Source organism: Vombatus ursinus, unplaced genomic scaffold, assembly GCF_900497805.2.
Source record: "Vombatus ursinus unplaced genomic scaffold, bare-nosed wombat genome assembly UNPS02014832.1, whole genome shotgun sequence".
Lineage (NCBI taxonomy): Eukaryota > Metazoa > Chordata > Mammalia > Diprotodontia > Vombatidae > Vombatus > Vombatus ursinus.
In genome coordinates, this window is record NW_020954610.1 from 40898756 (window position 1) to 40911445 (window position 12690).

At 40.7% G+C, this 12690-nt stretch overlaps 1 protein-coding gene across 1 annotated transcript in view; it reads left to right on the forward strand.

Annotated features, from left to right (window-relative positions):
* Positions 1–779: 779 nt before the first annotated feature.
* Positions 780–12690, forward strand: part of DOCK8 (dedicator of cytokinesis 8) — a 316592-nt gene continuing 304681 nt past the window's right edge. Inside the window, exon 1 of the mRNA XM_027839563.1 lies at positions 780–938. Coding sequence (XP_027695364.1) covers positions 886–938 — 53 coding nt within the window. The 5' untranslated portion in view covers positions 780–885. The remainder of the gene's footprint in view (positions 939–12690) is intronic.

Sequence of the window (12690 nt, forward strand, 5' to 3'; positions counted from 1 at the left end):
GGAGAAGAGAGATTGAGAAATTAATGAAAAAGATAATAGAGGGTACAAAAGGGAGAGAGACAAGAGAGATGAGAGAGGAAGAATAGGAGAGGGACGAGGAGAGAGGGGAAAAGAGAGCAAGAGAAAAAGAAGGAGAGAGGCAGGAGGGAAAAAGCGAGAGAGAAAGAAGGAGAGAGGCAGACAGAGACACGTATGGGCTTTGTCCTGGCTAACATAATAGGCTAGTCACAGATTTGAGGGCAAATGCATAAAGGCTCTGTATATTTGCCAAGGTTCCCGGGATAGTTTTGCCTGAGGAACCATAGCATACAAAGTTTTCCAACAGCACCAAGCAGTCACACCATCAGTGGTAATGGGAGAGGCTGACTGTATGTTGGGGTCTGGCTGAGACCTACTTAAGGGAGGAAACGGGAAGGAAGAGAGACTATTAGAAAAAAGCTTGCATTTACAGCAAATAATCCCGACTGCTGTTGCTAGTGCACCCATGGGTGAGAGTTATTGTTGTTATTGGTCTGGGAAGTCCCAGGGAAAGAGAGGGAAGGAGCGTGCGCGCGTGTGTGCATACGCGTGTGCATGAGTGTGTGTACGTGTGTTTGCCTCAAGCCTTGCAGAAGTGAAAACTCCAAGGGTTTTCTGGGCTCAGATTTCCGTGAAAGAGGAAGGTGACAGACAGACCAGGGTTAGCTGGCAGCCAGCCGCAACTAGGAGGCTGGTCCCTCCCCCTGGGTGATTTCAGTGAAGGTGAAAATGCGGAAGTTTCCACCCAGAATTGACAGATGAGGCTCACTTCTCCCTCAGCATGCCCGGCTGCCGAGGCTCTCTTGCTCACCGCCCCCTTCTACCCAGCCCAGGACCCTAGAGACAACGCAGGAGAGAGCGCCGGGCATGGCGACGCTGCCCACCGCCGAACGCAGGGCATTCGCCCTCAAGATCAACAGGTAAGGCGAGCCCCTCAGACTCGCAGACAAACTTTTCTCCTGGGCTGGTGGAGGGGCAAGCGTTGAGTGCTGATCCCTGGGTAACTGGCCCCAGGACCGTGGCGATAAGCCCAAGGACCAGCCGGCCAACTGAGTCAAGAGCAAGAAGCGACTTTTTGCAAGCCAGGTTGACTGAGCTTGCCTGTGCTGTGTGCGTGCGTGTGCAAGTGTGTGTGTGTGTATGTATGTGTTGTGTATTCATTGAAGGACTCCCTTGCTGGGATTAATTTTAAAGCGGTGCTTTAAATTTCTTATCCCGGGCGATACACACCGCGGGCTTCTGTTGGTGTGATACATTTCCCTCTGCGGCGGCTGTAAACCTCAAAGTCTTCTCCGATCCCAATTCTGTCCCTCCTAGTGTCATTGAGTTCCAAGCTTTTCCTTCTCCCGCGCTGTCCTGCTATTCTCTTAATATCAGTCCCCACCCCTCCACCACCAAGCTCTGCCCTGCCCCCTCTTGGCAAAACCTAGCCCAGCTTAACAGGGAAGATGCATCTTTCACCCAGCAGTTCGAGTTTGGTTAGTGTTTGGGCAGTGACAGCCGGGCCCTGGGATTTCTTGTTAAAAGGGCTCTCTGAGTCAGGCGGGTCATTTAGAAACTTCTGTTTTAGAGGTTGGCTGTAAGGAAGAGAGAGACAGACAGAGAGAGACAGACAGAGAGAGACAGACAGAGAGAGAGAGAGAGAGAGAGAGAGAGAGAGAGAGAGAGACATTTCAAGGAGGAGAGGTGGGAGGATTGGGGGCGATGGCCTAGCCCTTCTGATTTTGCCATTTCAAAAAATAGCTTGACTCCTGCTGCCACTGCTATTTTTATACCCTCTTCAAGAGAAGCTATGAAGTGGAAAAAGTGATTTTTAAAAAATTCTACATTTAAATAAACAAAAAGGGTTGGCAACTATCTAAGGGCATTTTTTTTTTTACGTTTGTGTAGCCTGAGCAATGAAGTAAAGCACCCTTGAGATATGGTGCCTATCCCTAGGGTTTATAATCTTTTTTTTTTTTTACCTATGATTTCATAGGTACAGAGAACTTCTGGTCTGGAAACTGCTCTCAGTTATTTAGCATGGCAACTTGTCTGTAATTGATATTCTTTTTTTTAAATGATATTTTTTAAAAAATCATATTCTTAAAGAGCTGCTTAAGCCATTGGAGCATGATGTGACTTTTCTTGTTACTCAGGTAGCAGAGGCAGGATCTGGACCCAGGTCTTCTGACTCTAAAGCCAATGTGCTTCCTATCCATTAGACCACTACTACCTTGCTACAATATAAACAGAGACCAAATATAAGCACATTTTTACCCTTGGCACTTAAACTGCAGTTTTTCCTCCACTGTAAATTGCTGACTGTTGGGAGGCTTGAGGGGTTGGTACTTGTATCTCATCTTGCCACTGACAAATCAAAACATTGATTTTTTTTTCAGATGCCCAATCTTATCAAAATCCAAAACTATTCTTGAAAAATCAATTTATTATCTTATTCCTTTCTTCCAAGGGCAAAATATGTCCTCTAAATGCCCTTCCAGCTTTAAAACCATGATCCTATGTATTTTTTAAAGTTTCTTTTCAGCTGAGTGTATAAAAGAGTGATTAGATAGATAACAAATCCCCCCTTCAGCAGCCCCCACCTCCACTTGTACTGAGGAAAGCACCATTTGACCAGAAGGGCAAGATTTTTTAATACTGCTTAGAACAAGCAATTAGAAGTCATAGACTGAACTTCCAGAGTTCATATTCAGCTTTGTTGACAGTTTAGTTACTTGCTATGAAGGTTTGAAAAAGCCATTTCACAAATGTAGTATTATTTTCCCATCTACAAAAGGAATTTGATTATTAATATAGACTAAAATGCTGCTTGAGATTACAATTAGTGTCAAATAGGTTCTCAAAGCATAAAGTCCATCAATTGTATCTTCAATTATATGTCTCCTGGGTGTGTGAAATCTTTTCCTGAATAATGGCCTTGCCCAGGGCAAAGAATCACAGTAGATTAAATGAATTGCCATGGGCAATGGAAGCCACTGCCTTTCATTCCTGTGAATTGTTAAAGTCACTAAAAGATGGTGGCAGTGGAGATTTAAGGGGAATTTGTAGCTTGTATGAGAAGTCAGAGAACTAATCTAATCTAGAGGTCTCAGATTGATAATGGAAGTGAGGTCAAAGCTGAGAGCCCACTTACTAGTGGGCCCTGAAAACAAGGCAGAGTTTTCAGGTAAGACTGAAGACCACCTGTGATATCTTGGAGCTCTACAAACATAGAGGGGGTTGAGGAGATATCAGTGGGTTATTGTTGTACAACAGATTTCATTCCAATCATAGCATTCCAAACATTTAGTAAAAGAGAATTCTCAACACTGACCAAATAGCTTCTCCCTCAAATCAAAATATAAAGGCTTATCTAATATTCAGGCAATGATTGAGGATCATATATTATGTAATTAATACAGTTATACTAATATATTATCCTAATATTTTTATGCTAATATCACATTAGTATAATAATATATAATATTATATAACACTATGTATTTTACATTTAATTTTCCTTTTTATGACTTGACATTGATTGTTACTTAATAGAATGATGAAATTAGTTTGCTGATGTTGGTCCAAGCTTGTACCAATTTAATATAGGAAGAAAATGTCACAGTCATTCATAACCATAGATTTAGAGCTGAAAGGCACTTAGAATCCATGGCGTCTAATCCCCTCATTTGACAATATGAGGAAATTGAGGCATAGCAAGGTTATTCGCTAAGACTGTAAATCGCAGGGAAAGTGCTAATCTGCATTAGTAAAACGAATATTTAAATATTTAAATTCCTTCTTCATTCAGAGCTCTGCACTGATAAAATCGCTGGTCTGCTTAAAAAAATGTAGCATATAGTCCTGGCTGATTGTTTCGTGTGTATTGAAATTAGTGTGCATTGAAATTAGTCTCCGGTTTAAACAAAGTAAGAAGCAGCATAGCCCAGTGGATAAAGAGCTGTCCTTGGAACCTAGAAGGTCTAGGTTTGAGTCCTGCCTACCTCTGACATATCCTAGCTGTGTTACCGTAGGCAAGTCACATAGCCTCTCAAAGCCCCCCAGACAGTTCTCTGATGCTACATGTTGCAGTTTTTTATGGGTGGAGGATATCTCCACACCAGGAGTTCCATGAATCTGCCCCAAACCCCACACCCCAAGAAAAAGATAGCACCTTAAGTGTTGGAACACAGTGAGAATGTCTTTCTTACATGTATACAGCAATATCTTGGTTTAAATTTAAGTTATAAAAGATGGCATTTCTTGGCAAAGATACTGGAGTGGCTTGCCATTTTCCTCTCTAGTGGCTAAAGGCAAACAGAGGTTAAGTGACTTGCCCAGGGTCACACAGTTAGTAAGTATCTGAGGCCAGATTTAAACTCAGGTCCTCCTGACTCCAAGGCCAGAGCTTTATCCACTGTGCCACTTAGCTATCCCTAGAAAGATATATTGGATGAGTATTTTCAAAGTGCTTCATTTGATGAAGAGGAATACGTGAATATACAAGAGATCTGAGACTTTATCAGCTTGGGGGACTAACGTGTATCAAAAGATGGAAACTATTGAAACAAGTTCATCAGTACTTTGACAGGTATTTTCTCTTGCTCCTTCCTTCCTCCACCTATCAAAAATTAAAGATTACTATAAAATGCAGTAATGGAGGCAGCTAGGTGGCTCAGTGACTGGATGACTCAACAACAAAATGTTCATCCCATTCCACAATTTCACAAATATTTCAAGTGTGTGCTATGCCTTAGGTAATAATAATAATAGCTAACATTTGTCTGGGCAGCTAGGTGGTGCAATGCTGGACCTGGAGTCAGGAAGGCCCCTCTTCCTGAGTTCAAATCTGGTCTCAGACACTTACTAGCTGTGTGACCCTGGCCAAGTCACTTTACTCTGTTGGCCTCAGTTTCCTCATCTGTAGAATCAGCTGGAGAAGGAAATGGCAAACCACTCTAGTATGTTTCTCAAGAAAACCCAAATGGAGTCACAAAGAGTCAAACACGACCAAAAAACGACTCAGCAACATTTATATGGTGCTTACTATGAGCCAGGCACTATTCTAAGCACTTTACAATCATTATCTCATTTGAGATAATGGGTGCTATTATTATCCCCATTTTACAGATGAGGAATCAGAGGCAGACAAAGGTTAAGGGACTTGCCCAGGATCACATAGCTAAATAATTGTGTGAGGTTAAATTTGAACTCAGGTCTTCCTGACTGCAGGCCCAGGGCTCCTTCCACTGCGCCATCTAACTGCCTATATAAGACACAGTCCCTCTTTCATGGGCTCTTAGAAAAAGATATTGCTTTTGTGTGTGTGTGTGTGTGTGTGTGTGTGTGTGTGTGTGTGTGGCAATCAGAGTTAAGTGATTTGCTCAGGGTCACACAAGTAGTAAGTATCTGAGGCCAGATTTAAACTCAGGTCCTCCTGACTCCAAGGCCAGAGCTTTATCCACTGTGCCACTTAGCTATCCCTAGAAAGACATATTGGATTAGTATTTCCAAAATGCTTCATTTGATGAAGAGGAATACGTGAATATGCAAGAGATCTGAGACTTTATTAGTTTGGGGACTTTATCTGAGACTTTATCAGACAATCTGTCTGTGCCTTAGCCTTAGTAAATAACTCTTTAGGGAGTTGTTTGAGGCACATAAGAGTTAAATGCCTTGCCTAGCATCAAGCCCCATTCTTGAGCCCATGCCAAGAACTCTCCTCTTCCCCAGTCAGAATAATAGGATCTTAGCTCTGGACTGAAATTCCAGCTAATACAACCTTCTTATTTTAACATGAGGAAAACAAGTCTCGCTTAACCAAAGTTAAATAAATGACTTGCTCAAGATCACACAGCTAGTAAGTCAGAGATGGATTCTGACCCCACATCCTTTACCTCCAGGACCTATGTTCTTTATATTGTACCCCACTACCTATGCTTTGTCCTGATAACAAGAAATGTTGAACTCATAGCATCTTAGATTTACTGTGATAAAAGACTTTAGAGGTCATGAGGCCTACTCTTTAATTTCACAGATAAGGAAACTGAGACCCAGAAAGATTGAGTGAATTTTCCAAGTTCTAGGTGCCAGAGTCAGGATTTGAACCCAGGTCCTTCAAATCCAATTGCAACATACTTTCTACTGTACACCTTGAGATGAAAAATATAGTAGAGTTAGAGAAATACATTATTTGTGACACATAATTTTCCTTCCATCCACTCTTGGAGGAAAAAGCAGACTTTCTACAACTGAAAGAATTTTTCACTTTGCTGCTCATGAATATAGTGGTTCCCCACAAACACATTCTTAGGATCACCCAGCCCAGTGTGGTGATGAGGCTTATCAGAAGCTAGGAGGAGGGGAGACAAGCCATGCATATCTATGGTAATGTTTTCATATCAAATCTAAGCTTAAATTAGACAGCAACAAACATGCATTGAGTGTTTACTATATAATAAGATATTGCCTCAGATGCTGGGGATATAGAATATTTTTTGTGTCTATACACATACATATATATGCATATATACATTATATATAATCTATACAATAATCTGATACAGAAATGGAAAATGATACTATGCCTGTCCTCAAGGAATTTATAATTTAATGAGCCAGAAAATATATAAAATAAGCATGACAGAAAGTAGAGTATGAAATACAAAGGGGAGGTCCAGAAAAGGTTATAGTTATTAAAAAATTGAAAAAAGGAGAGATTACTTTCAGCTTGGGGGTTGGAGGGAAGTTTTCGTGGAGGAAGTGGCTTCTAAACTGTGCCGCAAAAGAGAAGGATTTCAGGGCAACTAGGTGGCGCAGTGGATAGAGCACCGGCCCTAAACTCAGGAAGACCTGAGTTCAAATCTGGTGTCAGATACATAACACTTACTAGCTGTGTGACCCTGGGCAAGTCAACTAACCCCATTGCCTAGCCAAAAAAAAAAAAGAGGATTTCAACAGAAAGGGAAAGGGTTGTGAGATGTGGACTGCACAAATGCACGGGCGGTAGAAGATACAGGACAGAATCAGAAAACAATTACTAGCCGAGCTGGGCTGGAACATGAAATGCATGGGTAGATGAAGAGAAATAGTATGGAATAAAATTGGAACCAAATGATAAATAACAGACTAAGGAGCTCTTATATTAGAAAATGGGGAGCCACTGAATGTTTTTGGACAGGGGAATGACATGATGAGACCTGTACATTAAGAAGATTATGTTGGCAATGGTGTGAAGGGTAGATTGGAGATGGGGTAAGATTGGAAGTGAAGAGACCAATTAGACTTTTACAATCATCTAGATAGGAGTTAATGAGGTGTCTTTACTAGGTGGTGGAGGTGTCAGTGTAAAGTAGGGAAGTGATGGTAAGGATACAGGCAGAGTAGAATTCAATAGGATTTTGTACCTAATTGGATGTGGAGCATGATGAAGAAGGAAGATTAAAAAATAACTGAGGTTTTGAGCTTTGGGGGAATAGAAACAACGTCAACATAATTAGGGAAGTTGGGAAGAAGGGTAAGCTTTGGTAAGAAGATGATGAGATCACTTTTGGACATGTTGAGTCTGAGTTGTAAACTGAAGATCCCAGTAAAAATTTGAAGACATGTCTTAAGTCAGGTAGGGAAAAATATGCCAGGAATTTGGGTGAGCATGGAATACAGGGGTGGGCTATGCCCTTTTGTGGGGAGAGAGGGAAGAATCCGAGTTGGAATCCAAGCAAGCATAAACCAGAAGTCCAAATTGAGTTGGTATCAGGTTTTTTGTTTGTTTGTTTGTTTTTAAAGAGGTGGCAAATCAGTCAACAAACATGTAAGTGCTTAATTTGTATAGCCCCTATTACATGATAGGAATTCAACTGAAAAGAAAAAAGTCTCTGCCCTCAAGGAGCTCACATTCTAATGGCCAATAGTGTCAAATGCTGCAGAAAGGTCAAGACAGAACATAACTGAGAAAAATCCTTTGGCAATTAACAATTGGTCAGTGGTAATCATGGAGAGGAATAGTTTCAGGATAGTGATGAAGACCAAAAATATATCAGGTTGTTGAAGAGTGAGTGGTCAATGAAGAAATGGAGTCAGCAAGTAGAAAATACTCATTTAAGAAGTTTACCAGTAAGGAAATATAGGATAATTGTAGAAGAAGGTAGAAGAAATTATAGACTCCTTTTGGGATTTTCTTGGCAAAGATACTGGAGTGGTTTGCCATTTCCTTCACCAGCTCATTTTACAGATGAGGAAACTGAGGCAGGCAGGGTGAAATGGCTTACTCAGGGTCACACAGCTAATAAGTATCTGAAGCCAGATTTTAATTCAGGAAAATGAATCTTCTTGACTTCAGGACTGGCAGTCTATTCTGTGCCACCCAGCTACTGAGACAGAGAAAGAGAGAAAGAGAAAGGGAGAGAGAGAAATACATGCAACATGTATCTATATATAAATGCAATATATATACAGACAACATTCAAACAACTCTGTCTTAACAGGAGATATAGATATCTATAAATATTTACAAACAAATAGGTATCTATAAACAAACAGGAAATAGAGATAGACAGATATAGATATCTATATTTATCTCTGTGTGTCTGTCTCTGTCTCTATCTCCTGTTTGTACACTGTTGTTTGCATGTTGTTTCTCTCATTAAATTGTGAGCTCCTTGAGAGAAAGAACTATGTTTTGCCTCTCTTTGTATCCTCAGTATTTAGCACAGTGTGTCAGGGGCACAGTAGATGCTAGTAAATGTTAGTTGACTGACTGATAGACCAAAGTGTAATTGTGTTGCTGACAAGTATAGTGCTTTCTTCAGAATTATTCTAATTCATAGAATCTTACTGTTGGAAGTCACCTAATCCAGCCTTCTTAGGTCTATGGGAAAGACCATCTAGGAGAAGAGTCAGACAGTCAATAAGCATTTATTTGACACCTACTATATGGTAGGCACTGTGCTTAGTGCTGTGAATGCAAAGAAAGGCAAAAGACAGTCCTTGTTCTCAAGGAATTCATTCTTCAGAGTTTAAAGGGGGAGAAATTAATCTTGTAAAAGTGATATCATTCCTAGAACTTCAGGGTTGGAAGGAACCTTAGAGATTATTTGAATCAACTCTCTCCCTTACAGATTTGGACACTAAAGCCGAGAGATGGGAAGGAACTTTCCTGAGGGCACATAATTAGTTATTTTGTAGACCCACTTCCCCCTGTGCCCAAAGAGAGAGAGAATAGAGCTTAATTGATCTGTATCTAATGAGTATCATTTATTTTGTGGGGCGGTTATTTTACTTCATTTTGTCTACACTTGAGATTTCATTGGCATAGGTCGGGAGTTCTCAGTGAAGGAAACTTCTGCCAATGCCCATCTGCAACTGTTCTATCATTTACAGTCTTGGAGTGCTGAGGAGGTCACTGAGCAGTTAAGCGATTGTCCAGGATCACACAGGCAGTATACAGTATATCAGAGGTGGGGCTTCAACTTCAGTCTTCCTCACTCTAAGGCTGACATTCTATCTACAGACTATATGCTATCTGTCAAGGGGTTTCACAACCTGGGACCATGTTGTACATATATATACTGCCAACCATAGCTTATTCTGAGCTTTAACATTCCTATTTTTTAATGGGTTTGTTTTTTGTTTTTGTTTTTTTGGGAGGCAGTTGGGGTTAAGTGACTTGCCCAGGGTCACATAGCTAGTGAGTATCTGAGGCTGGATTTGAACTCTGTTACTCCTGACTCCAGGGCTGGTTGCTCCACTGTGCCACCTAGCTATTCCCCCCCTTCTTCTTATAGGGCCCTATCTATCATTTTTATTCCTATTCCATTATCTGCCCTTGTTTGTCTTTTAAAAATAGAAGCTGGGGGCAGCTAGGGGGCGCAGTGGATAGAGCACTAGCCTTGGATTCAGGAGGACCTGAGTTCAAATCCGGCCTCAGACACATAACACTTACTAGCTGTGTGACCCTGAGCAAGTCACTTAACCCCATTGCCTAGCCAAAATGAAAACAAAACAAAAAAATTAAAAAAATTAAAATAGGAGTTGGTCATCAAGTTCTTTGTGTATCCACATCAGTCTCTTTAGACATCATCCCCTCTTACTCTTTGTGAAAATACTTTCTGTTCCTATCATTAGAATTTCATTTTTGAAACTTCCCATCTCTCTTGGGCTATAAAATTTCAGGAGATGAAATTCTACCTATTTGTTCTCTGAACTCTTTGAAATCTATCATCCCAAAATCCAGGGTGTGAGTCAGACTATCCCCTTCTCTATCACAAATTCTAAGATATAGTTGTCACTTCCTCTTGAAGTTTCCATCACTTCTACTTCCACAACCAATTCTTCCTTCTTGGTCAGAATCATATCCAGAAGAGCAGTTCCCCTTATTGCTTCCTCTCCCTTTGGAAGAATGAAATTAAAACAAGGAGAGTGAGGAGCTGAATGGTTAAAGCAGGCGTCCATAGAGTTGTAGTCTTCCACTGTTACTATATCATGCCTCCATGATAGGTCTATGGTCTGTTTCTAGAACTCTTCATCTAATTCTTCCTTTTGTTTGGTTGGTTTGTATCACACTCCCATTGCACATGCCCATACTGATGAAACCACTGATCTTTCAGGGTATGAAGGACATGCTTTTTACGGGGAGGGGAAGATGGCTAAGTTGATTCAGCATATTTAGTAAGAGGAGTCAGAAGACCTGGAGTATTTAAACCCTAGTGACCAGGCTGTGAGTGACATATAACACAACAACAGAACTCCAAAGAGCAAGGATGAAAGAGAAAATGGGCTGGCTAAGTGGTGAGAAGGAGGGGAAACAAATGGATAGTCAGAGAATTCTACTGGGAACCTCTTGATGTCAGGAGAAAGTGAGGAAAACCTTCAGCATTTTGGGTGGACTGTAGCAAATTTTTGTGAGGTCACGGACCAGTTTCCCTTAGGAGGGGCAGGCATGGATGGGTTTTGATAGGCATCTTTGGAGGGAGCTCCTAAATTTATGAGTCCATAGATCTGTTTGAAAATTTGAGTTGACTGAGGAGGTTTTGCCTTTCTTTGTATCTTCCCACTTGCCACAGTGCCTAGCATGCAGTACACAATAAATGCTAGTTTGACTGAATCAATGGTATTTTGCTTTACTTGACCCATCTAAAGTAACATAGGATAAGAGCACTTTGGAAATAGTACTAGATTTGGGATCAGAGGAACTGAGTTTGAGCCCAAAACCTGACTCTATCACTTACTATCTATGTGTCTGTAGGCAACTATCTTAATCTCTTGGGGTTTTACTTTCATCATCCATAAAATGAGGGGGGTGGGATGATGAGATGAGCTCTCTGACCCTTCCGGCTCTAATTCCTATGACAGTAGATCTTTTAGATGAGGTGCTTTGTAGGAAGGTGATTAAAATCCCTTTTTAATCATAAAATGAAATTACCTGTTATGTAACTCATTATGCTCATTTTTACCCAGATAAAAGGTTTGAGAGTTTCTGCTTTTTCTAAAAACTTTTTTGTTCTTTTTCCCTTTGTGAATCAACCTTTATGACATAACCAATACATTAATACCACCCTTTCCAAGGAGCTCAGAATGCTCCATCAGCCCTTACAGTATTTTTAAGTTATAAAGAACAGATATCATTATTTTCTCTTCTATAGGGAGACCAGAAAATGAAATGATTTGTTCAGTAAGTTCCAAGTTAGTGGCAAAGCTGTAATTTGAATTTGAGATGATAGAGCCTACTGTGCTTTGGTAACCTTCATCTCACTCTTTCTCTTAATAATAACTTACATTTCTGTAGCCCTTTATGGTTTATGAAACACCTTCTTCACAACAAAACCCTTTAACGCAGTTAGTGCAAGTATCATTATTATTGCAATTTTACAGATGAGGAAACTGAGCATCTGAGGGTTTATTGATCACAGATCATGGATTTGGAGTTGGAAGGGACCTCAGAGGCCTTGGAGTCCAATCCTTTCATTTTATAGATTGGGAATCTGAAGGACAGACAGGTTAGGTTACTTGCCCAGAATTAAATAGCTACTATATATCTGAGGTAGGATCTGAACTCATGTCTTCCTAATTCTAAGTCCAGTGCCATATCTACTAGGCCATGCTGCCTCTCTCTCAGGTTAAGTAACTCATACATGACCACAAAGCTAGTAAGTGTATCAGACAGAACTCAAACCCAGGTCTCCTGATTCCAGTTCCAACACCCTATCCAGTATATCATGTTGCCTCTTAAGGTGAAAATCTGGTCCTTTCAGTGTTTAAGCAAAAGTTCAATAAATCAGAAGAGGACAGCTCTTTAGTATTACTCAATGTTTGAAAACAGGAAAATAATGTCTTTTCCTTGTCTCCCACATTAAATTGGAACCGTCCCAAACGTAGTTGCCCACACCGGTGTTTCACCAGGCACTTGGCCTGTCATGCCTTGGTATTCCACCTAGAGCACAGAAGCAGCTCAAAAAACCTTTACAAAGGAGCGCTGCTACCTTTTGGCTTCTCTCTCAGAACACCACTGAAAAGTATTCTGAAGACAAAACATTCCACAGATGTTAGTGCCAAAAAAGGGAGAGAGAGAAGTATCCTCTAGGCTACCAGGTACAAAGCCTCAATTCTCTCTTAAAGCTGTGATTCAGGAGATTATGGAGCTGAAAGAGTCTATTATTTCCGTATTCCCTTCCCAGCACATGGTAAGGAAACATG